Consider the following 27,499-nt stretch of genomic DNA (forward strand, 5'->3'; position numbering starts at 1 on the left):
GTCTCCGCTCTGCCGCTGTTAGTTCTATCGTTATATTGATATATTATGTATATATATATTGTTTTTGTTGTATATGTAAATGTAAAGTATATAACACTATTTGTTGTGGTATTTTGTCAACTACATTCCATTTGTGATTTGAATTTTGTCGGTTGCTTTTTGCTCAATGATCAACAACGAATGAAACAAGAAACGCAGTAAATAAGTGCAAACCAAAGGGAACTCTGCAGACCGCCTTTGCTCAATGGAAGCTAAACTGGATTTATTTGCATTAAGTATATGCTATGGGCGCGTTGCTTGCCCGCTAATTTATTGGATTGAATGGGGTTTCGACCGTCTCGGCAGGGTCAACAAATCGTGTCTGCTGACGTGTCTGCTCTCCGTCTGGCCCAAAGTCGTTGGCACAGTCGCACACCGAGTTGATAAACGGCCAAGTCTTTTCGCATTTATCAAATCGCACTGACAGGGCAATAAAATTAGCTGCTATCGGCCGGGGGGTTCGTTACGCCCCCCGCGATGAGTCACCTAAGTGGGGCCATTGTTGGATCGGCATTTCGCACAGATTCCACACTCATTGGTCAATCAGTTAACACCAACTAGCGCGGGCCGAGTCTAGACTTTGGCCAACAATAATAATGCTGCGTACGCAGGTATAAATTTGTATAAACTATTTTAGATATCGTATAATTTGTGCCGTCGCTTGCCATAACATAGTACGCACTTCTAGTTTACTCGCCAGTTTCTTAAGACTCGAGGCTGCTGGGGGGGAATCAGATCTCTGATTTTCGGATTTTACGGGGGAATGTTTAAAACGTTTGCTCTAAAATGTCTGTTAACTGCGCTGCTGATTGTAATACTGCCCCAGCAGCCTCGTCTTCTAGCCGCAGACATACACATCTATGTGGTTCTTAATCGTTACTAATTATCGCATAATTATGCTAATCAATTTGAAGGGTCGGGGACATAACTTAGGCATAATATAACAAAGTGTTGTGACATCATTTCCGCCTTCTTACACGCTACGAAACATATTACATAGGTCGCTTACTTCTCTCGCTACTTCTTATCGGTTTGTCATGATGGGCAAATCAATGGAATTACACAAATTATAGTTAGTTAATCGTTAATAGATTGGTTGGGGGTCTTAATCACGGTAAGTAACAAACCTAAACACTGAGCACGTCGCCATGCCAACAAATGATAATAAAACGTCTAATAGAAAATAATAGAAGAAACTCAATAGAAACAAAAAATGGGTAATATTGCACATGGAAAACGGTTCAACCTGAATAGTTACATCGTTTGTAGATAAATCGCTAGTCGACAAGCTGCCAAATCGCTTTGGATCGTTATGGGTTCAGGGAGCCACATAAATCATACTTTTTTAAGGGCTATAGACAAGCGCTACTGTTAACTAAGTAGAATATCGTAAGTAGTGTGAATATCGTATTCGTTATCGTAATATCGTTCTCGAACGGGGAGAAAGGGGGCCCCTACTTTTCGCGGTTCTTTCACATATCGTTTTAAACTATTTTAAATAGTTGTCTCTTGGTTTTTTTTCTCAGTTTCTCATCTTGCATTCGGTTGTGCATTTGGCCACGCTTGTTACTTGTCTTTCGCACTTGGTTTTTAGTTTAGTTTTAGATTTATATTGGTTTAGCTTACTTTACGAGAGTTACAAAATTCATGCCAGACAAATGTGTGTGTTAATATCATTCCACAGGATGAAATCATAATACAAATCAAGTGTGTAACTCAAATGTTCCGTACAATTTAAAAAGTCGGCGTTTCGATTGATCTGGCATAAGAACAATTCGGTTCGTTTAAAACTTACATTAAAAGTGGTTGGGTAATGGGTTTCTGTTTTGGGGGGCTTACATAAAATCCAAATGCCAATCTGCACTCTATCGCATCGCCTAGAATCAGTTGCCTTCGCTCAAAATGTACAGGGTGTAAAATACTCTCACAATATCGCTCCAATTGGGATTTAAAATAAATACATGAGTGTTTTTCGATTGCAAATGTAACAATAATAAAAATATTGCCAAAAAAAATAGTAGATACAAATTATCATTATAAAATATGCATATCGTATTAAATCGAATCAGATGCCATCGATCAATGTACAAGTGTGTGTGGAATACTTCCACAATATCGTTTAAATTAGGCTTTAAAATAAATAAATATGAGTGTGTTTCGGATTGCAAAACGTAACAGTAATAAAATTAAAAATTATTGCCAAAAAAAAATAGATACAATTAGGTATAATAAAACTTGCATATCATGTTAGTGGGGTTTAAACGAATATCATACATAAATATGTTGTAATGGGATTGCAACTATTCTGCCGACTGCTCCTCGCTGCTTAACTACTTCCTGTGCACGCTTCCGCTTCCGTTTTTGTGATCACAGGCCTGCCCCTCTATATATATATCCACGTATATATATAAAGGTATAAACGCTCCCCCATATCGATATGGGTGTATCCTGTACTGCCCTGCTTTTTCTCTCCCCCCTCACTCGCTGCTTTCCCCCTGGTTGTGGTCGTGGTTGTGGCTGTTGGTTGCTGAGGATCTGGATCTGATGGATCCGTAGGTTATGTGGACAGCTCCGAGCTCGCTCGCCTCACCATATTCAGTTCGTTGAAGTCGATGTCGGTCGACTCGATCGATTGGATCGATGAGCTGCGCAGCTTTGTGCCCGGAAACTTGCCGCGACTCTTTAACGCCGAAAGCTGTGGAAAATCGAATGGGATTTATTAGTATGTGGTTCATTAAAATATTTATAATAGGCTAGAACTAGGTAAACTGACGTTTACAAGGCTAAAGCACTCAATTAATTTTTGTCATGCGGCTGTACTAACTACTATATTCAAAGGGAACTTTGAAGGTTTTTGGATCCTTAAGTAAACGGAGAATTATTATAATTATACAAAAGAAGGACTAACTTTATAATAGACTTTAAAATATAAACTTTGCAATGCTTTAGCCTAGTAATTTAGTAAACAAGTAAAACACAGATCCGATTACAGACAGATCTGAATAAATGTTTGTGTAGAGAAGCGTGTCTTAAATACCTTATAGATTAGTTGCTATGAATATGTCTGTTAGATAAGAAGGCATGCAAGCGTGCAGAAAATTAATAATATTACAAAACGTGTTCCTTAAAATCAGCGAGTTGTCAAAAACACTTCCTCAGGGACGTGTACATGTCAATTAAAAATAGAAATCAATATTCAAAAGCTGAGCTGAAATGCGTAGCAAGGACAAAGCGAACTCGTGTCAAAACAGCATCAACTGATGTCAGCTACTCATGCTCATGTCATGATCAACGAGCACAATACGTCACTACGAGTATGCAAAACAAACAACAGCGAAGATCGATTAAAGTCGGGCACTTCCATGGCAACAACTAGCATTGGATGCAGTCAATCCTAGTACGAACCCGATGGAGTCACTGACCCACATCAAAATAAAGCATAGATCATCGTTCTACTAGATCGGAACTAGAAATACTCCCGGATAATGGTTCGTGTATAGGACTAAAGCTCGCAAAAAGCTTTGGGAACTTCAAGATAATAACACTAGTCAACAGGAGAATTTATAAAGAATATCATACATGGTTTAAAGGTATATAAAATATACTTTCAAATGTTTTTATCACGATTTTAAGAAGTTTTACGATAGAAGACTATCGTTATTCTTTAATTATTAGATAAATGGAAGATCTACAAAATTTAATGTTTTTTTATATCAGATTTTATATTATCAACTTTTTTATCATAATATTTGCTATTGATATAAAAACCCTAAATCTTTTCATAGAATCCTAAAATGTTTCGATATTACCTATCGATATTGTTTATCGATAATATAATAGAAATATAAAAAGGAGCAGAACCCATGAAAGCTTTTAAAAATATTATGCATACTACATACATATACTACATTTAGCTTTTTTGATGTATCAGTAAATATTTTATCATAATAAAAATTATTCTTGATAATTTCGGATCAATGATAGGTCACTCATGCATTTTAAGGCTATGAAAAAGGGATAATATTTCTATGGCGAGGCTCTAGAGGCTACACAACGTGCAAACTATAGGATGGCAAGGTCAACAAGGGCTACGAATACGCATTGGTTAAAATACTGAGATGTTTGAGCAGTTTTATAGAGACCTGGGTTTTTTTTGGTAGCTTGGCCTGCTGCTTGAGTTTGGGTTTTCTATGTTTTCGGGGTGGTGTGTAGGTTTGTGTGGCATTAGAGATAGAGGATATTGTGGCTTCTTGATATTCAAATTGAGTGTCGGTAATTTTCTTATTTTTGTATCAATTTTTTTTAATTTTGCTCGCTTTGTTTCGTTTTCATTCAATTGGTTTGCGTTTTCGGGTTGTGTTAAAATTAGTTTAGCTTATCCATTTCCACGGTTCAGTGTCGGGGCTGGTTATTGGCGTGGGATACTAACAACGCATTGTTTTTATTTTGTTTGCGTGAGAAAGAAATTCAATGAGAAATACAAGATTATTATCTTGGCTTACACAGCCGATGAGTTACGGAATGGGCTTTGAAAATTAACCAAACGAAAAATAAAACAAACCATAAAGTCGCAGAGTAGCAAAAACTAAAAGGGTGTAGTATAAAGCTTATCAAACGCATAAATCTTTTCGAGTGCCACAATAATATCTTTTCTATATGAATTGTTGTCTGGTCTTTCAGGTCGAATCTGAATTTGCTACAAGAACAAGTATCTTATTTTCTTAACATAACTTTATGTAGGCAATACACAGCATTTTATCAAATATGTCTCTCCTTTTATAGATTCTATACTTGCTTCTATAACAAACAGATTCGATTTGAAACTAGCTGGCAAACAAAGCATATACAGATGAAAATCGCCTGCAGGAGGCTACAGCGTGCTCATCCAGATTGGAAACATGACTCCGAGCTGGTCTTTGGTTAAGTCAGAGTTGGGTGAGTGGGTGAACAGTGGTTGGGTGGGTGTTAATATTGAATGTCTGCTGCTGCTGCTGGCATTTGAATGAACTTAAAAACGTAACCGAAACCAAAAGCAGTGGGGGATTAGCGGCAAATGGCCTGGGACACAAGTGCGCTTAGCACTCCTCGCTCACCTCCGCCTTCATGTCGGCCAGCCTGTCCTGCAGGTCGCGCACCTTATCCGAATCGTCCAGATTGGCGCGCAGTTCGCCCTCGGCGAGCATCTCCGAGTTCTGCGATTGAAGAGAAACCAGCAGAGTTAATAAATGATGGTACTATGGAAATACTATAAAATTCCGCTCTAACCTTGGTCTCTAGTCGGGAAATTTCCTGTTTCAGTTCGGCCACCGTTTGGCTCTGCTCGGTGAACTTGATTTTCACATTCATCAGCTCATCCTTCATGCGAGATTCCAGATCCGAGTATCTGCAAATGGTTTTGGGGCATTTTAATTATGCAAAAGTTGCTTGGTTGTGCGCTTGAATAATTCATCTTACCTGTGTTGCTGTTCGCGCGCCTTGTTGGACATGTCCTTCTCCCGGGTCACGGCCATCTCCAGCTCCTCCTTGAGCTTCTTGTGCTCCTCGTCCTGCCGCCGCAGCTGGTTGGTGGACACCTGAACCTGCGTCTCCAGCTCCATGACCTTCAGTCGCAGCTCCTTGAGCTCGGTGAGCGTCTCCATCTCACGGATGCGCGTGGTCATCAGCTCCTCCTCGAGCTTCTGGGTGTGCTCGCTGCTCTTGGAGCTGTCGAAGAAGGTGGTAAGCAGCTTCTTGGGCGTGGAATCGACGGCGTTGGTGGTGCGCTCGCTTTCGCTGCGCTGATTCTCGGCCAGCTGCCGTTGCCACTGGCTGCTCAGCTCCTGCACCCGCTGCTTGAGGTCCTTCAGCGAGAGCGAGGCCTCCGCCTCGCGCAGTTTGCTGGCAATAAGTTCGTCCTGCAAGTGGGCCACCGAGTTGTCGGGCGTCGTCTCCCGCAGCGTCTTCTTGTCCTCCTCCAGCTCCTCCACCTTGGCCTTGAGGTTCCGGATCTGGTCATCGCTCTCGGCCAGACCCTGACGCACTTTTACCAGCTCCTCCAACAGGCAGGAGACCATCTCGTCGCGCTGCTTCAGCGCCTCCTCCTTCATGCAGAGCTCGTCGATGGACGACTGCCGGGAGTTATTCTAAACGGCGATCAATACACAGATTAGTTTAGGGTTCTTTGTAAGGATATTGAGTAAGTTTGGGCATGCGGAGTGTGAGTTGTTAGCTTTGAAACGAATAAGTCTACATGGGTAATTACATATGTACTTATCCTAGGTTATTCTGCTTTACAAAGGTAGTCAATAGACACATAGTTAATGTAGTTACTCGTAGACCCAGAAATCTGAGCTCCTACTGGTTAAAATATATATTTTCTATTTATGTATTTGGGGCAACCAATAAACATGCAAAACAACAGAGCCGCAGAGTTATCGTATTGTTCATTCAAACTACAAAGCAAGGTTGCGTGAGCAACCCACCAGATACTTACGCTGTCGATGGATACATTCTGTATGTGATTGGTTTGTTTATTTTGAAATACATTTATTTCGGATATCGATATCGGATTTAAGCGAACATTTTGTGTGTGTATTTTGAAGCACCACAACCATAAGAAATTAAATAAAATAGAAAAGGATACAGACGATTAGCAACAGATTCCGTTTTAGTTACAGGACATATGACCGAGAGATTGGGATCGCTGAAAGGGATGGCTTGGCCACAAGCTATACTCACATTCTCCTGCAGCCGCAGACTCAGGCCGCGGATCTCCTCGTTGGCGTTCTCCAGCTGGTGGGAGACCTCCAGGAAGGATCGCCGCATCAACATCAGCTCGTTCTGAATGGCATAGCTAAAAAGAGGGGAAAAATCCTTAGTAAGTCTTCAGATAAAATGAATTACTAAGCATATAATTGTATATGTATTATTATTGAAGTCAGTAAATTCCAAAAATATTTAGATAACTCTTTTGTTACTTAGTGTTTACATTTAAATGGATTTGGAAAACAACAAGTTTTTAGACGTCATTTATATGTTATCCATTTTTTACTTTTAACACAACTCATTCTCTTTTTTTTGTTTTGAGATTGTCTGTTTTTTTATATTACTTAATGTTTACATTTTAATATATTTTGAAAATAACAACAATTACAGACGTCATTTTTCGTTGATAGATTCCATACATATAAGTAATATTTCCGCAACAATTAATAAAGTCTTTGAAAATGCGTTTTTACAATAATATAAGCGCTACTTCTGAATAGAGGTTATACTAATGCTCACTTCTAATGCTTTTTTGTTAAATAAAAGTTATAGTTTTAAAGCCACTAAGAAAGACTTTAAGAGTACATCATAAAATAATATGAGAAACACTTTTAGGTGGCTATAAACCTATTTTCCCATCACCAAACCCACCTAGTCTCCTCCTCCTCCGCCCGGGACACCTGACCACGCACCAGGCGAGCGGCCAGCTCGGCGCTCTCCGCCTCCAGCAGCTCGTTCCGCTGCTTCAGCATGCAGTTCTCGCGCTTCAGCTGCCGCAGCTCCGCCATCTCCTCCTGCTCCTTCTTCCTGATGTCCTTGTACTCCTTCTCCATCTTCTTCATGCGCTTGGTGTTCAGCTTGATCGAGTAGGCCAGCGCAAAGAAGCCCTCGACGTCGGCCTCCACGCGACCGGGCAGCTCCTTCTGGATGAACTTGATCATGGCCTCCATGTCCAGGCAGAGCAGCGTCTCCTTGCCCATCATGAGCAGGGCCAGCGCCACCTTGAAGATGAACTCCATGCCCTCGCTGAGGAAGACGTCCATGATGCGGCAACTGAGGTTCACGTTCAGCGTGGTGGTGTACAGGGTGAGGAACCAGCTGGAGGCGTACGTGGACGCCTTGAAGCCCTGCTGCTGGAAGTGGATGTGCATGTCGGGTATCAGCTCCTGCACCAGGTTCTCCAGCTGGTACAGGCACAGGCCCAGCTCCCACATCGACGGCTTGAACATGTGCCGCATGCGATGCTGCTGCATGATCTGCACCAGCACGGCGAAGGCCTCCTCCTCGGGCATTTGCATCAGCAGCAGGCCGACTATGAAGCCGGATCCCTGGCAGTAGCCCACCTCGCGGTCGTACAGGGAGTAGGCTTTGATCACATTGAACAGGGCCTCCTGGCCGGGTCCGTCCTTCTCCTTGAAGAACTCCACCTCGGGATAGGTGCGGGCGATGTCCCGCTGGATGACCTTCTCGCAGACGCTGTTCGCCTTGATCAGCTCCGCGTACTGCTTCTTGTCCACATCCGCCGCTCCACTGAGGTGCTGCCACGCGATCGCCCGGAAGTACTGGGGGATTCCACGGCGCACCAGCTCGCCCACACAGGGGTTCTTGCGCTTCAGAGCTCCCTCCCAGTCGTTGACGATGGTGCCCCAGGTCGTCCAGATGTCCTCCTCGGCCACCGAGTAGCCGCCTGCAAATAAATTAGAAATAACTATCGATTACTATTTATTGAAAAGTACATACTATCATCCAAATAATACATAACTTTGGTATGAACCCAAATCTAGCACACTTTATTGTATCTATCTGTGCGCGTTGCGTACATTAAGTCAGCGAATTTCGTCAGAAACTGCTTGAATATTAGTCACAGCCTAGTCAAGCTGGGGCTGTGATATGCAATCCCTTATCGTTGGTATCTTTTAAAGTGGATTTTGCTATAGAATGATTACTACTTGATTTTTTGTTGCTTTTTATGAAAATAAAATATATGGAATATTTGTAATATTTTGAGGGTTAACCCTTTATAGTTACGGATATTATTTGGAAACATTAGAAAATTTAATATCTATTGAAAATAATAAAATTCTTTAAAACATATTCTTATGTTCTTCTTTTAAGAAACAACAAGAGATATAAAATGCCAAAGGGAAGCTTTCAATCTAATAAAAATAATATTAATAATTAAAAATTTTAACTTCATTTTAAACCTTTCGAAAACAACAAGCTGGCCCTTAAACATACTAACAAAGAATGTATACTAATCCTGTAATGTTGTAATATTGCCAGGAGAGTTCCACGCATCCAGATACTTACTCGAGGAGACGCTGACCTGACTCGTGTCCGAGTTCTTGCGACTGTGCGTGGAGTGCGTGAGGGACTTGGCGTCGCTCTCGATGAGCTTGTTGGCCGCCTCCAGCTTGGCCAGCAGATCCATCTGGGAGGTGGGCAGGTTCTCTTCGCCGGGAACTGGGCCGCCCTTCACGTCCATTTTCGCTTGGCTCTCGGCTGTTGAGGTCAGGGTCATCTTCTGACGCACGACGACGATGTCCGATCTCAGTCTATACTCCCCTCGGTAGCTTGAGTCCCTCGGTTCCCGTTCCTGGATCTCAGTAGGTCCGATCTGTAGTGCCCCTGATTCGTGATGATCTAGTCCTTGGCCGATGCTCTAAAACCGACACATGATGCTCCTCCCAGTTGGCACACTGTAGGGGAAAGAAAAATACCATCTATAAGATATAATCAACGACGAGTTTTGATGTTTTGCGGTTTTCCATGGTTAGTTCTGGCTTATTTGGTGGGAGGAACCTTTGCTACATGAGTGTCTGGCTCTTCGGTATTGCAGATAGTGGCTGGCGAACGCGAAGTTACCGGAATTCGAGGGCCCAGCGAAATGAACTCCCCTCGAGATCTGGCATGTGCCACATAATGGAAGTACTACGGAGTATATAAAACAAATAGACGCGAGTGCAAAGTATTCCAGTCTGTTTGCCAGCCTCTGTGTTTTCGGTTTTCTCTTGTTCTGTTTGTTATTCGTGCGCCCTACAAAACTCGTGCTTATAGAGGGGCTTGCACGGGGGCTGGCGGGCCTGCCGCCGAACAATGGAAAAAGCTGTCAGGGCTTTCTGGCGATTGCCTCGGCGGCCATTTCCTCGGGGCGGGTATGCCCAACCCTGCCACGCAACTAGATCAAGTTTAACTTGCCACTTTTCCACTCTCAGCACCCGAAGGAAAATGCGTCTAAACGTGGGTTGTACGTAAGTGATCAACATGGCGAATAGGAATATTTTGAAGATATATTTTACATCTAGGTGATCCCATATTATCCTATTTTCAAATTGCTGAGAATACATTTATTTAATATTTTACTATTATTAACCAAGAGAAGACATCACAATAATATAAATGTAGCCTACAAATTCTTTAAAAATTAAAATTCCCCTAAAACTATTCTTTACACAACAAGTACAAAGGAATACTGAGATCTTACTGCATTTGTAAAATAAATATAATATAATACCAAAGAGAGCTCTACATTTTTATCAGAATGTTTTAGCTCTCTCTTTGAAAGCAAAACAAACCCAAAGGAAGTTCCAATTTGCTAAAACACAGCAGCTATCATTTTAGAGAGGAGGAGATTGGGAAGAAAACAATAATAGACTCAGAACTGTTGATATTTAACTCTTTTTTTGGTGAGTTCCACCTCCCCCTTTGGTTTTTGCTTGCCACCTATCAATCAGTTCGATTACACTGCAGTAGAACTATTTGTTATTTCTGGAGGGGAAACAGAGCCACGACGCTTTTATCGCTTTTCTGATAATCTAAAGTTCTTCTTCCTTCGATTAATCCAACATTCCTCATTACCCGATTGCAAGAAAGTGGGGTGTATGGCGAATCGTTTGGTTTTTATCCACCCTTGAGTAGTATACTTAAACTATATATGGTTTTGATATAATTATCTATATATATGGCGCAGATATATAGTTTATTATAATAATTTATATAGCGCAGAAAATGACTTATCTGAAGGAATCAACTTTTAACTTTAAAGGATTTTGCTGATAAGCAAAGCCATCATTTTTATAGATTCCACTTTCACTTCTGAGTTATTTTTTATCAGTGTTCTAACAAATTTTTTGCATGTTCGGGAAATAGAATGTTCAATTTCTGATGGGAAATATTTTTTAAAAATACACTTTTGCTAGGAAAACCCTAACAACTCCCCTTTAATATATTTCTTAGAGTCCCACTTGCCACATCTTTGTTCTATTTTCCATCTATTAATGGAAACACTTGTAGTCCATCACCTGGCCCTAGCCCCTCCGAAACAGCTGTCTCTATCTGGAGGCACTCTGAGCCGCCTTCGGGCCGCGTCTGCTCCGTCTGGCCATTATCTAATGGATTCCTCTGGCCAGACAATGCCACACCCCCTCTGTGGGGTGCCCGGCCCCAGAAAGCGGCTCCTGCTCTACTCGGTCCCAATACAATTGAAAGGCAAAGTAAATTCAAACAGATATGTAGGTCAGGAAACGATAAACAAGCCAGTGGCATACGGCCTTTCGTGAGCCAGTGCATTCATATGTGCGTTGGGTGTTTGTGCGGTGCAGTAGCCACTCGAGTGGCAGCCTTTTCAAATGATAAACCAAAGTCTTAGGGGCTAATGAACGAGTTATAATTACCAGAGTGGGGGTGCTTGGGCTCCTGCCTCTGGGCCTGCATTCGTTTTTTGGTCTGATTCACTTAGGTGCGAACGTAAAGTGTGCAAAAACCTTCCACGAAGCGCCAGAAAACGTTTCAAGACCATTAAAAATTCCACTTTGGCGTGTCTTCTCCTACAAGGCGTATCTCTCGGTTTAACTACAGTAAAAACTAGGTAGGCAAGTCACTTGCGTCAGTACTCCGTGTAATCGATGGGCTCTTAGGTGTGTTTAAGGTAAAAATAAAAAACAGACTGCTTTATGGCACTTGGGGAAAACAACATTCTAGAACAGAAATATTATTTAAATTTGTTTATCAAACTGAAGGTTATTTTAGAGGTGCGTTTCTTTTTTATCGGAACAAAAAAGTGTGTAATATAAGTACACAATCATCAATAAAAAATATAGAACATTACAAAAAATATATAACTAAAATACTGTGGAATATTGGTAAAAATTATATTTTTTCTAGTACCGTTTTCTATCGCTTTCTGAGTCTCCACTGTACTTTGTACATGTCCAGGAATGACCGCCGTCAATATCTCCACAATTTAACAATCTTACTTCCACTGATATCAACAAACGCGCAGTCCAAAGCAAACGGAAAATATTGAAAATATAATTTGTGCACCTGCCGGAGGCAAACAAAAAACAAAATTTGATTATTCTGAAGAAATGGCGATTTATTTATGGCAAGCCCTTAAAACTGCCAATGGACGCATCGTATCGGGCAAGTCCAGAACAAACACCTGCCAGGCAATTCTGCAGAAATGCTTTTGGGGTGCTTTACTTAACAGCAGCATTGTACGCATAAAATGTGACATTTCGTGTGAATTGCGGTTCGGTGAGTCACCGGGTGCCAACTGCCATTAGGACACATGCCAGGCGATAAGATCCGAAGACCAACGTGACGTATGCGCAACAGGCGCCCCCACACCCCACACCCCACACGCCACACCCCACCCACTGCCTATTACTCACTTATCCCACCAGCCAGCCAAGTGATCGATTAAAACAATAGGCCGCACACCGACGAGGGGTTAAGTGGTGCTTCACTGTCTATGTAGGCAAACAGACAATTGCACAGTCGGTACATTGCCATCGCATGTGGCAGGTAACAGGTACAGTGCTCCCTCAGAACGACGAACTGTGGCTTGAAATTTACCAATACAAGAGTTAAGGGGAGCCAAACCATCGAATTGTCAGTTCTACCAACGAAATAGTTACTTTCTGAACAACAACTTACCATTTTATGGTAGTACAGTTACAGTTTTTAAACCTTTTTTTCAGTTTATAACTATCCGTATTAGTCAATTTTACCTATAGCATTTTTTTGTGTATCCAAATATTTAACTTTTGTAAAAGTTTAATGGTTTTTTCCCCCAGAAAGGGAAATTCTTTTAACAGTGGTTATTCAAAAATATAAACCAGCTTTATTACTAAATCTAAAACCAAAAGAATGATTTGTAATCTATTAAAATAGTGCTTACAGAACAAAAGAGAGAATATTTTAAAACAATTTTTTTAGGTTGCCCTTGATAGAACCCCCATAAGGTCCACCCTATCGACAGCCCACTGTACTCCAGCGAGAGTCAAAAATGCAGCCTTCCCGCATCGCGGAAGGCCGTGCCAAAAGCTCTCGTTCCAAAGTCAAAGGCAAATTGTTCAATTGCAAGCGTACACTGAGAGAAGCCAGTACCCACAACCTGGGCCACTGGAAGCCAAGATATGGACAGAAATAAAGGCACCTCAGTGGAGCAGCCGGTGTCAAAGGCAGAGACATGGGCCGAAGGCAGCCCACGGGTAATATCTCATCGATACGATACGTGTTGATTAGATTTCGACACCACAGAAAGGCAAACAGCACAACAAGTGTGTGGGGTGTGCTCTCGTGTGTGCGCGAAAGGAAAAGCAAAGCCAAAAGCAAAGCAAAGCAAAGCAAAGCAAAGCAAAAGCAAAAGCAACAGTGCAATCGTGAAACCAAATCTCCATTGAAAATAAGGTTAGTTCACCCTCGCGATTCAGAGTTTCAGTACGAATCGTCGTGTCAAGCGCACAGGAAGCGATCGCAGCCCGGATCGGATTGGATCGGATTGGATCGCATAGGATCGCCCAAGTGCTACACCTCAGACAGCGGCGATCGCATGTGGACAAACAATTAAATGTAATGCCAAACAAAATAGTAAACAGCGAAAAGCGAACAACAATCGAGCCGAGCTATCAGCCCTTTGCTGAGCAACAGAAAAACACCGAATAACACCACAAATAAATAACAACATTCCAAATAATCTTTGCAAATTGAAATACATAAAAGAATATATGTAAAGCCAACAGTTATGACAAATACAAGACGAAATATCCCAACAAAGAGACACTTTTAAATATTTAAACAATAAAAATCGCCAACTAATTCTAGATATCGTGCAAGCCTTACTCATTATGCATGAGCCATAAACTGCGGATTAATACCACTCCAATAATATTTTTTACTTGTGTTACATTTATCTCGAAATTGAGCCTCACAAAGACGGTGGAAAAATTCGGTTTTAACGGACAAATAAAGCACCTTAATCATCAACTGGTTTTCTTAAACCTACCGAAACATTTAATTATTATTTGTGTATACTTTTTCTTAGCATTCAAGTGAAATCGCATTAAAATTTCGACACAAATACAAGGCAAATAGAAATAATTGGGCCGAAAACCAGTTTTCGAACTCCCATTTGACACAGAAAGAGGGGGAAAAATTAATAATAGTAAAAGCCAACGCATGATAAACACCGAAATAAACTAGTTTTCGCAGTGGAAATTATTATATCTATATTTTTTGCAACCGCTCTTCTTCTATTTCTGGCACCTCCTAACCATTGTGTTTTTTGTTTGGTTTTTTTTTTTCTACCCGAAACATATGTTTTTTGCATGTGAAGACAAGGTCACAGAAGCGCTAAGAGGCAAAGTAAAGACGCCACGACGAGCCAAGATGACGGCCAACACAGCCACGTCGGAGGAGCACCTGCTGGGCAAGGGTGGCCAGGCCCAGGAGCCCTCCACGCCCTCCACGCCCACCTCGGCGACCGCGGAGCCCAGCGAGCTGAGCGAGATCTTCTTCGTGGACAACAGCCGGCGCAAGCAGAGCATCAAGATCCAGGTGAAGCTCTGCCCCGAGGGCGTGTACCTGCGTCGCGAGACCGACGAGGACGACCACATCAACGAGCAGCTCATCAGGATCGACGACATCATAGGCTCGCGCTACGGCCCGCGCCTGAAGAAGCGGGCCCGCGGTGGCCTCAACTCCTGCCGGAACCCCAATGTCTCGGGCCAGGAGGCGGAGCCCGAGCCGGACAGCGACAACAGCGCCTACCTGTACATCTACGCCTATCTGAAGAAGGAGAAGCCCCTGCGGCGCGTCCAGACCCTCAGGATTCTGCGCTTTCGCTCGAGCAACGACTACGCCGTCAATCTGCAGACCGCCGAGCAGTGGCACCACACGATCCGCAGGCACAAGCGTGGCAGTGGCAGCAGCTCCCCCGGAGACTCGGGCAAGCAGCTGCTCATCCTGCTCAACCCCAAGTCGGGCTCGGGCAAGGGCCGTGAGCTCTTCCAGAAGCAGGTGGCTCCGCTGCTGACGGAGGCGGAGACCCAGTACGACCTGCAGATCACCACCCATCCGCAGTACGCCAAGGAGTTCGTGCGCACCAGGAGGGATCTGATGGAGCGCTACTCCGGCATTGTGGTGGCCTCCGGCGACGGCTTGTTCTACGAGGTGCTCAACGGGCTGATGGAGCGCCTGGACTGGCGCCGGGCCTGCCGGGAGTTGCCGCTGGGCATCATACCCTGCGGCTCGGGCAACGGCCTGGCCAAGAGTGTGGCCCACCACTGCAACGAGCCCTACGAGCCCAAGCCCATTCTGCATGCCACCCTCACTTGCATAGCCGGCAAGAGCACACCCATGGATGTGGTCCGGGTGGAGCTGGCGCCCCGGGACAAACACTTCGTGATGTACTCCTTCCTGTCCGTGGGCTGGGGCCTGATAGCCGACATTGACATAGAAAGTGAGCGCCTGAGATCGATAGGAGCGCAGCGGTTCACACTTTGGGCCATCAAGAGGCTGATTACGCTGAGGACCTACAAGGGCAGGGTGTCCTACCTGCTGGCCAAGAACAAGAAGGACCAGGAGCCGCCCGTGGAGGCGGCCAAGGAGGCGCGGGAGATGGCCGCGGACGAGAAGAGGCCATCGGTGCGCTCCTCGCTGCCCATAAATGCTGGCGAATTTCGCGATTTGCCCGAGGAAAACGAGGACGTTCTGGAGGGGGAGCAGTTCGCCGACGCCATATCCCTGGATCGCTCGGTCTATTGCCAGCATGCGGACAGCTGGCACTCGGCCATGTCGCGGAGAACGGCCTACTACTCCCTGGGCGGACCCAGCCTGCACTCCAACCGCAGCCGCATGAGCCTGAGCCAGCGCATCGAGGCGGCCAACGCGGAGTTCGCGCAGAAGGTGCCGACGGGCACGATTCCGGGTCTGCAGGTGCCACTGCAGGGCATGGAGAACTGGGTCTGCGAGGACGGCGACTTTGTGATGGTCCACGCCGCCTACACCACCCACCTCTCCTCGGACGTGTTCTTCGCCCCGGAATCGCGGCTGGACGACGGCCTCATCTACCTGGTGATCATCCGCAGTGGCGTGAGTCGCCACCAGCTGCTCAACTTCATGCTCAGCCTGAACACGGGCACGCACCTGCCCATCGGCGAGGATCCCTTCATCAAGGTGGTGGCCTGCCGGGCGTTCCGCATCGAGCCCAACAGCTCCGACGGCATCCTGGTGGTCGACGGCGAGCGGGTGGACTACGGACCCATCCAGGCGGAGGTGATGCCCGGCCTGATCAATGTGATGACCACCAGTGGTCAGTAGCCTGCCCATCCAATCACTATCAGGGTGGGGGAATCGATAACTAACTGCATTCAGTGAATGTCACCATCCAATAGCTTCTTTGGGTCCTAACCAAATATATTCCATAAGAAGCACTTCCACTGAATCACATGATAATGCCTACAGAGATGGAATATTGTAATGCCCATAAAAACTGTTATACATCTTGCCCACAACTAGTGGTTGTTTAAATAATCCAACATTTATTAGCTAGCCACCTTAATATCATCCAATTTTATAACACTTAGGAAATGGCTTTGTTCAAAGTACACGTTTTTGACATTATTAGGTAGTAGCCACTAAACATTGTTATCTCTGTTCCTATTATTAGTCGAACCCATTCTCATAGTTCTGAATCGCAATCTGTAACTTTTGCATCCGCCCATGTATCAAAAAAAACTTCACCATATGCACTTAAGTAGTTGGCTAAGTTGGTTTCCATTATTTTTTTGTTTGTTAATCGGTCGATAGTGTTAATTATTTTAAGATCCATACGTAGACGAATAAAAGAAATAAAAATAAAAAAAAATTAACAGAGATTATGTGGGTTCGAGTGTTTTGTTGCCGTGGAAACGCTATTCTCAGCCCCAAAGAAGCCTGGCAAATCCACAAACATACAAGAAACGGGGCGAATTCTCCGCTCATCCGGTTGCATGCCGATCTTTATCGATACGAGACCCCTAAACGGGGGCCTTGAGGGCCCCACGAAGCACCTACACGAAGGCAAATAGCAACGCACCTGGTCGATGTTCAAGTGGGGACTCATAGCCGCGTTAATGCAAACACCGATTGGGAGATTAAGCCTGAAAAAAGAGCCGGCGAGGGATTACGATTACCCAACAAAGGGGGGAAATAGAAGCCAAGAATCATATATAACACTAAATTCTAACTTAGATTGTAATAATCACTCTAGTAAAAAATTTAAAGATCATGGAGTTAATACGACTCTTGGAGGGAATACAAAATATTCCTGATTACAATTACCCAACAAAGTGGGAAAAAAGAACCTGAAAATCATTTATAATCCTAAATAACAACCTAGATTGTAGTAATAACTCTAATAAAAAATTTCAGAGCATGGAGTTCGTAGTTAATACCATTTTTAAAGGTAATAAGAAATATTCCTAATTACAATTACCCAACAAAGTGGGAAAAAAGAACCTGAAAATCATTTATAATCCTAAATAACAACCTAGATTGTAATAATAACTCTAATAAAAAATTTCAGAGCATGGAGTTCGTAGTTATTACGATTTTTGAAGGTAATACAAAATATTCTTAAGTAAATTATATGAAAAAGAGAAAAATATTATAACACTCCCAACTATTTTCCACAGTCTATTGTAATTAACCAGCTCTTTACCTTTGCCTGTCGCCCACATCGGCTGGGATTATCTTTGACAGGCACTCAAACAAGTTGAGCAAATAGAACTCCTCTACATAAATGACATTTGAAAATGCTAATGAAATCGAAGATAGAGCAAAGACCAACGCAAAACGGATAGTCACTATTCCAGCGCGGTTCTATGTTATTTAGTTAGTACCTGCCTATGTAGACCTGTCTGCCGTGGATCCACTGATAAGGCCTTTACCCCTTATCACTTCCAACGCGTTAAGGTATCGGAAACGTAAGCAAATTCAAGGTATACTTTTGGGCCAGGCGGAATACTCGGTATAGTTCACTGGCAAATTGGGGACAGGCTGTCAAAAGTCGTCGTTGACGTCACACAAGTCCCACGAGAAGTTCGACCTGATTTCGGATCTATGGAAATCGATAAGTAATTGTACTGAATTGACTGGCGTTTCAAAGTCGTCATACTTTTGGGCTGTCCAATATTCGAGACAGTGCGATATCGCTAAGGGGAATCATTAGACTATTGAGGGCTTTTAGTAAGGACGAACTTATAGTTTAAGTTTTATGTAAAAACAATAATTCACAATATAAAATGTATAATATATAAAATGTTTAAACAGTAGTGGGACATTCTATGTTATGATATCTGTTAAATATCATGTTAAAATTGTATTCCTGAAGAATTCGCCACTATCTCACTTCTAACTTTCTTTAGCCAGAGGCCATTGTACTATATTTATTATTATAATTATGTTATGATATCTGTTAAATATCATGTTAAAATTGTATTCCTGAAGAATTCGCCGATACCACTATCTCACTTCTAAATATCTTTAACCGTACTACTACTATATTTATTATTATAATCATGTTATGATATCTGTTAAATATCATGTTAAATTGTATTCCTGAAGAATTCGCCACTATCTCATTTCTAACTATCTTTAGCCAGAGGCCACTGTACCATATTATATTGTTATAATCATGTTATGATATCTGTTAAATATCATGTTAAAATTGTATTCCTCAAGAATTCGCTGGCTCGACTCTCTTTTCTAATTATCTTTATACAGAGACCACTGTACTACGTGTCCAAGTGTATATTTCTTTGTAGAATTGGCACTTTCAAATTGGTTATAACTTATGTTTTGTGTAAGAAATAATTACTAATAACATAGCATATTTAATTCATAAAAGGTTAAAGCACATGTTATGTTATGATATCTGTTGAATATCACCCTAAAACCAAATTCCTGAAGAACTCGCTGACTCTACTATCTCTTCTCTAATTATCTTTATCCAGCGCCCACTGTACCACGCGTTCGTATGTATATTCCTCCGTTGAATTGGCCATTCAGTAACATTGTTTCTCCGTTGCTATCAACTCGACGCAAAGATAATTGCGACAGCAGCAAATCAAGCGAAAATAATGCCAGCAGACAAGTGTATATGTCCGCGTATATACCGAGGGAGTAACGATAACTAATTGTAGTTACAGTCTGTTAACAGATGTTGCCACTCTCTGTGGCGACGCTACGAGTAGAAATTAATGGATCTTAATAAGACCGAAGAGGCACTCTTTAAGCTTTCAACCTAAGCGATCCGAGGCACACATGACAGAGGGCAAGCAGTATGTGTATTTCCCATTTTTTGCATGGTCCGTGAGCTGGGCCCCTTAATTATTAACGCCCACTGTGGGTTCTAAGACCTCTCGAGTTTCTACAGCCTTAAGCTCGAGTGCGGGCCGTCTGCACACACGAGCACAATACCATGCCTTCGTATACACACTCGCTGGCGGATATTTCTGCACTATTTCCAGTCTAATTCATTCACAAAATGTTCCTTACATTTCGCCTTCTTCTGCGCCCCAAGTCGGTGGCTTTTATGTGAATAGTTAACTCGCAGCCGACTCGTGGTTCTAGCATTATACGAGCCCATGCATATGGACAGCCGTTAGAAGTCGGCAGCCCACAGATGGAAAAGGCAACCGAAAACCATCAGTGGTTCCTACTACACTCGGGGTATTCAAGTCCCAGCGCCCGCCTTGTCGCAGGTAAGCGTTTTCGGTCGCATTTGGTGACTCATGGCATTTTAAACGTGGCTTAAGTATTCCCAAAACAAGTTTTGCTCTCCCTTTCACTAGGAATTTTTAAAAAATCTTTGCGGTAATGCTGTATATCTATTTCTTTTCCAATCAAATCATGATAGTTTTAAAATGTTTTTTCAAAATAATGTATCCTAAGTTTCAAATGTTATTCTGCAATTTTGGGAGTGCCCTTAAAAAATATGCTTTCTTAGCATTTTCTCTTATTATTTAATAACAAATTCCAATATAATTCAAATATTTTTTTCAATATTTTCCTATATTTGGAAAAATATTTTTCCAAAAGAGCGCATTGGTATTCGTTGAAAAGCATCTTGTATCTGCCTTAATGCCGTGTAATTTCATTTTATCTCTGCGGTTTGCTTAAATAAAACACAATAGTATCTCGTGCGACCACAGTCACATCTGTTGCACATTCCTTTCGCCCCGGCGCCGTGCATGTGTCCCATTTAGGCGGGGCCCACTGTACCGATTAGTCAGAAGCCTGATGATGAATACCTCTGGCTAATTTTTCGACCCGCGCCTCCCGCTCCGCCCCTTTGATGGCCAATCACAATTTGCTCATTTGCTGTTTTCATGCCATTTCATTTGTTTTGTTTCCGATATTCGTGTGGCTTTTTTGCGGACAAAATGAATAATACATGGGTGACCGGGTGGCCAGCATTTAGCGGAGTTCATTTGTTGTCTTGCTAATTTGCGCACGCACACACATCGCATTTGTATCTGCATCTGCATTTGCAATTGCATCTGCATCTGCATTTGCATTTTTTAATGCATCTCGAGTCACGCCCCCGAGCCATATGCCGCTCGCTACAGTCGCAGCCATGGCTGTAAGGCACATACTGCCATTCCGCAGATTAGCCGGATCACCAATGGAGCGTAGAGCAAAAAAGCACATACAAATGCAGTGGTTTGGCACTTATTTGCTCTTTTTTATAACATTTTATCTCCTCCAGCTTTTGAGATAAAAAACAAAACAAAAAAAGCAGAAAGTTAGGGATTAACACGATGCGATTCAACATAAAAATTATAAAATAATAAATATTAAATTGAGTCTATAGTCTATACATTTAACTTCCATTTCTCTTCCCTTGGCTACTTCTTATTCGGTGTGTAACAATCTCACTTTAAAGCCACATCCCCCCCAACTCGTTCTGCAACTGCCCAAAGGCTCATATTTGTGTTATGAATTAATCCAGTGGGCTGGCCAGAAGCCTAATCACACATCCGACCCGTACGAGAACGTTCCCCTCTATCACAGCCAGGCCGTGTGCTCCGCACAATGTCCCCAATGTAATTTAAGCCCAATCATCAAAAATTCATGAATGCCACGCCCTCGCCCAGGCCCCAACCCCACCCCCTGGTGCACACAGATACACACGGACACAAGTGCGCGGAATAGAACCAAGCCCTGAGTTGGCCAACTCTCATTAACCCAATTTGAATTGTTTGCTCACTGGCTATCTCGCTCCGACGCACTTGCAATTGAGCCCTTGGCAATGAAGTGACGTCAGCACAGTAGGCACTCGATAGTGCAGAGTCTTCATATTGCATTAAAAATATATAGGTCCAACACCCAGTAAAAAAAAATTTAGAAATCCTCATTTGAATTTTTGTAAATAATAAATTAAATTAACAATTACATTTAGAAAATATTTTTTAAATATTTTTCTGTAAAAAATCTTAATAGTACAGAATTCTACAATCGAATCTGAAATATTGGAGTATAACACTCAATAAACCATTCTATAATGTTTATTTTATCTTTTAAAATACAACATTACATGAACAAACACATTTAGAAAATAATCTTTAAATATTTTTCAGCATGAAATTCTCTATAGTGCAGATTTTCTAAATTGTATTTCAAATATTTAAGTCAAACACTCAATATAATATTCCATAAATATAATTTTAACATTTAAAATCAAAAAATAAATTAATAATTACATTCTTTATATTATATATTCTTTATATATTTAATTTATAAATAAAGCTTAAATAATATGATAAATATATTTACAAAAATACTTATTAAATCTTGAAATTATACGTTTATGGAAACCTTTTGGCAAAATGTACAACGCACTCCCAGCGAGTGCCCACTGTACCCCAGTGGTAATTTCAAAATGCATTTACCTGTCTGCTTGCCACAATTAGTGGCAATGCTAATGTAATTCTCAAGTGCCGTCCGAGCCCGAACTCAATTTCTATTTTCCATCTATTGCCACGAATCCCAAGGCAGTGGAAAAACAAGTGCAGCGGAGCTACTGATAGGGCGCAAGCCCACAATATTTATAATAACCAGAAGCAGGAAAGGCGAAATAGAACCCCCGGGGGGAGTGAGGCGCGCAGACGATAAGAATTCGACGATTTCTTCAATCAGTAGGGAGACGCACTCCGCCGGAGTACAATTTTCGATTTGAGAACAATGAAACTTTATCGCAGCAATTACATTTACAAATGCAGCCAAAGCAATAGGATCGATTTTAGTTCAAATGATAATAAAAGATCGATCTGGAAAGCAGGAAAGGATGATATAATACCGTGAGATAATGGGTAAGATGGAATTAACAATTTAGTACAGATTTTGTTTAGAAAATATGAAATACCCTTTCTGTCTAAAACATATTTAAATGATTTATTTACCAACAAATCCTACTATTTGAACCGCTTTTGTTCAGCCAGAGAGTGGCTGAAACAGGCGGCACGATGAAATAGAGCCCAGCAAACTCGAAATATGAAACAAACGGAAAAGGCAACCGCAAATGAAATTATGAAACACAATTCCCCTGAGTTTTTAGCCACCCCACAAGAGCCCCTGCCGACTCCCAACTCATTAACATAATTTATTCACAAAATGCCGCTGTATGCTACTGGTGCACTGAGAAAAACGATTGCAAAATGGGAATAGTATAAGTAATTTGTTGTGTTGCCCGCTTTTATTTCAACACTAAATGATATGATCATCACGAAAAGCATTGACCTTTAGGTTTAATCATTTTAATTAGCACATGTCAAGTTCAATTCCACAAAGGATTTTTACGACACAATTGTCAATTTCAATTCGACCACAACCAATATTTCTAGCAGTGCACTAGTGCCATTGTTGTTTCAGTTGCTATTGGCTGAAAGAAACATATATTCCCAGTAGCATTCACAAGTGCTCCAATAAAAAGTGTTTTCAACGCAATATTCGAGGCGTTTTGGATTTCAACAGCAGCAAGAAACCGAAACCGAAACCGAGACTGAAACTGAAATGGAAATGGAAACAGACGAAACTCCTTCAGTTCCGAGCACTAATAAATAACAAAAACGATATGTGTCTGCAATTGCTGTTGAGTGGCTGAAAAAAGTAAGCCAAAGCTCCAACAAATCAGGAATGAAAACTGGCTAGGAAAAAAAAGCAACATGCCAACAGTCGAAACTGCAAATTCATGGCTTCAAACAGGAATTTCAACGAATACAGTGTGTGTTGAATAATGTCTAAATAGGTAGCAATGCGTAAATGTTTCCTGAAAAATACATTTGAAACATTAATAGTGCTAACAAGCATATAAAATCGAAGTTCAATATTACAGTGATGTATTTCGGGCAATCGATTGTAAGGAAATGTTGAATAAAAAGCAAGTTATCGATAATTTCTTCGAAGCAAAGCTGGCTCAAGTAACGGGCCTTTACTGTGGGCCGAAATTCCAGCACGTCTGGAGATTGGCACACATTTCTGAATCGCCATTACCGCCTCTGTTGTTCCCTGATTTTCTATGCTCTGGGGCAGTCTCCAGGTCTCCACTTAGCCAAGTGGCCACAATACCTTGCCTCCGACTGTGGATTGGATGCTGCGATACCGGGCCCATTGTTGTTTGCTTCGATATTTCTTCGTTTTTTTTCGAAGTATTGACTGCATGTTTTTATATTTGCCTGAATTTTACATAACGGCACTCTTTGCGAAAACAAAGACAGCTGCGCGCAATCGCAAAAGACATCATGAGGTTGTCAATCTTTTTGACAAATCGCACAAACATACATACATAGTTTAAGGGGAACCCACTGGAGCCCGATAAAGTTGGGCCTCTCTAATTACTGGCTTCGGTGAACCCGAAAGAAAAGGGTCGAAACTCGATCGTGAACTTGACTCCGTTAATTGTTATTTAATTTATGCACATGTACCAGAGCCATTTGTTCAGTTTTGTTCACAACATAACACTATTTATTTTGCAGTGCCCATTTCTCCGATGATCTCTGTTATTTTCCAGTTGGCTTACTTAATTTCAGTTTAGCATGGTTGCGCGAAAACGTGTTGGCAAGCGCTTGTTATGATCCGTTAAAAAATATACATACATATGTATCTACGAAGCGGCGATAGGGAAACAGACTCAAGTGCAAATTATTTTTGACATATATATTTTTTTTGCGGCTCTGCGAGGAAGGTCAAAAGCTCGCGTTCGAAATGGGCAACATAATAACCAACAAACAGCCGCCAAAATATCATAAAACAATGCAAATAATGAAAACATGGCGAAAACACTTGAGCAGATAGTTGAAAAACCCGCTAAAACAAAAAGAATTCCGATTGGAATGAAGCGAAAAAAGTACGCAGCACGGCTTTTGTTTTTGGCCAGAAACGGCAGAATGAAGGCTATCCTGCCTGCTCCAACCTTCCCCAGATAATGACAGATGATACACCCACACCCACGAGCTCTGCAAATTTATGATCATAATTAACATGACGATGGCTTTCTGCTCCATGTGTTCCACTAGTTTTAATGCTCGTGATTTAAATGAAATTTGAATAAGCACGCACATCTCCCCCAGCACACAAAAAGCAAAACTGGAGTACGATGTGTCTGGTACAGCAGAGGTCAGAGGTGTAGGGCTTTGTTATCAATCCAAAAAAATATATTTCATAAGGCTCGTTTAACGACATACCTTAATCAGTCATATTCAGCTTTTACTCATCTTTAAGATCTCAATTTATTTCGGAAAAAAGTGCCAGAAACCATGAAAGTGCACGTAGATTTAATCTACTCGCGGATGAAAAGCCAAAAACATGCTTATCACAAACCGGCAGATGAACAAAAGTTCACTAATCTTTGAGCTACTTTCAAGGAAACTAGGTTGTATTTTAGTTTTGTGTATACACAAGCCAAGCTTGTTAATTATGCCACATATAACACAAAATGGGAATCACATATTTTCAAATAAGAAAGTCTCTTAAAATCATTACTGTTTATCTCAGATAATTTGGGAAAAGGTTTTTTCCTATTAGGCCCTAATTCATCCAATAAGCAGTATTAAATTGTTTACCCCCACTGTACGTCGCGTCTACGTGGGCCGTGTGCAAGGTGGCAACGCTGCGTGCAAGGTGTCGCCGAAGTGGGAATGCGCAGGCGCAGAGCGGGCCAGAGTGAGATGGGGCGATGCACAGTGGGCAGTGTAGTTTTTCGTATATATCATAAAATTTTAAGCGATCTTCTGAAGTTTGTGTTATACATTATTTTCAGGACTTAATATTAATAGGCTGCCATTAAATCTGAATAATTTTTATTAAGTTCATTGATTAAATTCAAAACCCAGTGTTTTGGAAATGCAACTTGCTTCTGATTATTTGAAAACAAATGTGTGTAAAATAATGTAAAGTTAAGCTCAACAGTAAAATACTATTTAAAAGTGAGTTCTAAAAATCCACTAGTTTATATTTTATTTCTCTGGAACCTTACTGAACCCACCGTGCGGTGGGCCCACGAAAAGTGGGTGGAAAGTAAAGGAAAGGAAAGCAAGACAAGGTTACAACGCAACACAAGCAGCTGATGAGGTGGGTGTGGAAGCGGGAGCGAAGGGAATAAAGGGAAGCACAGGGAACGGGCAGGGGGAGGGCAAGTGGAAGTGGAAGTGGGCAATGGGAATCGCAATAAGAATGGAAATGGAAAAAGGAAGGGCAGGACTGCCCCGTTATCATTGTTGTTGTTTCCCAGCGAATCTGCGGAGCGATGAAACGGTGATGTATGATGATGAATGATGATGGACGATGGACAATGGACGCATTTAATTACACTAATGCACACAAAAGTTGTACCAATTTTTCTTTTGCTGCTTCGCTAATTTAACCAAAAAAACAAGCAGAAAAAAGACCAGCCACTCGTACACACACACGCACGCAAGCAAAAACCCACATAGACAAGAAGCGAAAGAAAGTTGCTGTATTTTTCTCACTCCAATTTTCGTTGATAATGTTTACATACACACGTAGTTTTCTACGGAAGAAGACGAGCCGAAACCACACAAAAAATATAAATAAAGACGCTGATGCTGGAACGTACCTCTGCGGCCACTGTGGATAAACCGTTAGGCTGGAACGGGGGGTGGTGGTTGTGTTGGTGTGCTGCTGTTGCTGTTGCGGCAGCAACAAATCGCCGTCGTTTATCGTTTTTCAGACACGTTTGCAATCAGCAGGCCTCTTCCACATCCGATTAGATCAATGACTCGCGATCAACTCGCATCCGATCGAGAATCGTTTACAATACTCGAAAATTTTGACAACACCGAACTTTTTGCTGCTGCAAACGTCACACATACACACACACACGCATAAGCACACACCTCGACAGCAGCAGTAATTTCAACTCCCTCTCTCTCTTTCGCCACCACACCACGGTTCCTTCTGGCTTTATTTATTTATTTTATTTATTTTTAAGTACTTCAATCCAAGCACTTTTTATTCATCGGCCGAATATTGCACTGGAAAAAAATACAGCGTTCGATCGACGACGGTGAATTAACGAATGTTTTTTTCGCCCACTCGGAGTGACCACTCCGCGAAAGCTAAAATATACCAGGTGGGGGGTTTTTAAATAGCGGCATATACCAGAAATATACTGCTCAGGGTGGCAGCTCTTTAGCACGGACACAAGCCAATGGCACAGTGGGCTTACAAATATATTTTTATTCCATAACAAAACACAATAAATTTATTGTAGGAAATGTAAGTTAAGTGAAAATAAATAAACCTTGCAAAATAATTTTATAATGTCATAGGTGAATAAATTACCTAAGAATTACTTATTACTTTTTAAATACCAAGCTTAGGCTGGTTCCATATTTCAGACTAGGAAGAAAAGTTGGTTTCCATGTTCCCCTAGTTTTAAAGGTTGCTCTTTTAGTCCTGTAAAGACATGCAACATAATTTTATAAAACCCTTTAAATACATTAAAAACTCATTTCTCTATCAAAAACCTAATGGTTGTATGACATTTTAGTTAAGTTAACATAAATAAATCATGCAAAACATATTTATTATGTCCTTTTAATATTTCATAAAAAGGAATAGGTTTTTATAATTCCAGGCTTAGGCTGGTTTAATATGTCAGACCAGGAATAAAAATTGTTCTCCATGTTTTCCTGGCATGTAAAAATATGCAACATTATTTTAAATACGTTATATATAAGTGTTTTACTAGAGAATAGGTTTATATTTTAAAAACCAAGTTTTTATTACCGAATATCAAATTATTTGCTTCGGTTCAATATTTCAGACCACAAATAAAACTTGGCTAAGATGTTTTTAAAACCGTATAGAGGCCTTTGTTAGTCCCGTAAAGAATAAAAAATACTTAATTCCTGATTTTTAATTAATCTTT

The 27,499-nt window shown here is 41.6% G+C and overlaps 2 protein-coding genes across 8 annotated transcripts; one reads left to right on the forward strand and one right to left on the reverse strand.

The window, feature by feature from the left end:
* Window positions 1–653: 653 nt before the first annotated feature.
* LOC108023477 (ecotropic viral integration site 5 ortholog) lies at window positions 654–26,666 on the reverse strand. Of its 7 annotated transcripts, XR_001768083.3 has the most exons (10): window positions 26,183–26,666; window positions 9,094–9,482; window positions 7,435–8,470; window positions 6,757–6,871; window positions 6,512–6,529; window positions 5,494–6,161; window positions 5,305–5,422; window positions 5,133–5,231; window positions 4,182–4,463; window positions 2,597–2,734 (listed from the first exon to the last, which is right to left on the reverse strand). XR_001768083.3 is itself a non-coding variant. In XM_017092998.3 (9 exons), exons 2-9 carry the CDS (start codon window positions 9,302–9,304, stop codon window positions 2,597–2,599), a joined length of 2,403 nt encoding a protein of 800 aa, XP_016948487.1. In that variant the 5' UTR covers window positions 9,305–9,482; window positions 26,183–26,666; the 3' UTR covers window positions 654–2,596. The 7 variants fall into 7 exon arrangements, 5 of the variants coding, with proteins under 5 accessions (XP_016948487.1, XP_043948763.1, XP_050744594.1 ...); XM_017092998.3 differs by lacking the exon at window positions 4,182–4,463 and having other exon boundaries at window positions 654–2,734; XM_044092828.2 differs by lacking the exons at window positions 4,182–4,463; window positions 26,183–26,666 and adding an exon at window positions 11,457–11,646 and having other exon boundaries at window positions 654–2,734.
* Window positions 13,503–16,943, forward strand: LOC108023478 (sphingosine kinase 1). Its single transcript, XM_017093000.3, has 2 exons — window positions 13,503–13,638; window positions 14,402–16,943. Exon 2 carries the CDS (start codon window positions 14,455–14,457, stop codon window positions 16,384–16,386), a length of 1,932 nt encoding a protein of 643 aa, XP_016948489.1. The 5' UTR covers window positions 13,503–13,638; window positions 14,402–14,454; the 3' UTR covers window positions 16,387–16,943.
* Window positions 26,667–27,499: the final 833 nt, after the last annotated feature.

The sequence above is a fragment of the Drosophila biarmipes genome, chromosome X, assembly GCF_025231255.1.
Source record: "Drosophila biarmipes strain raj3 chromosome X, RU_DBia_V1.1, whole genome shotgun sequence".
Classification (NCBI taxonomy): Eukaryota; Metazoa; Arthropoda; class Insecta; order Diptera; family Drosophilidae; genus Drosophila; species Drosophila biarmipes.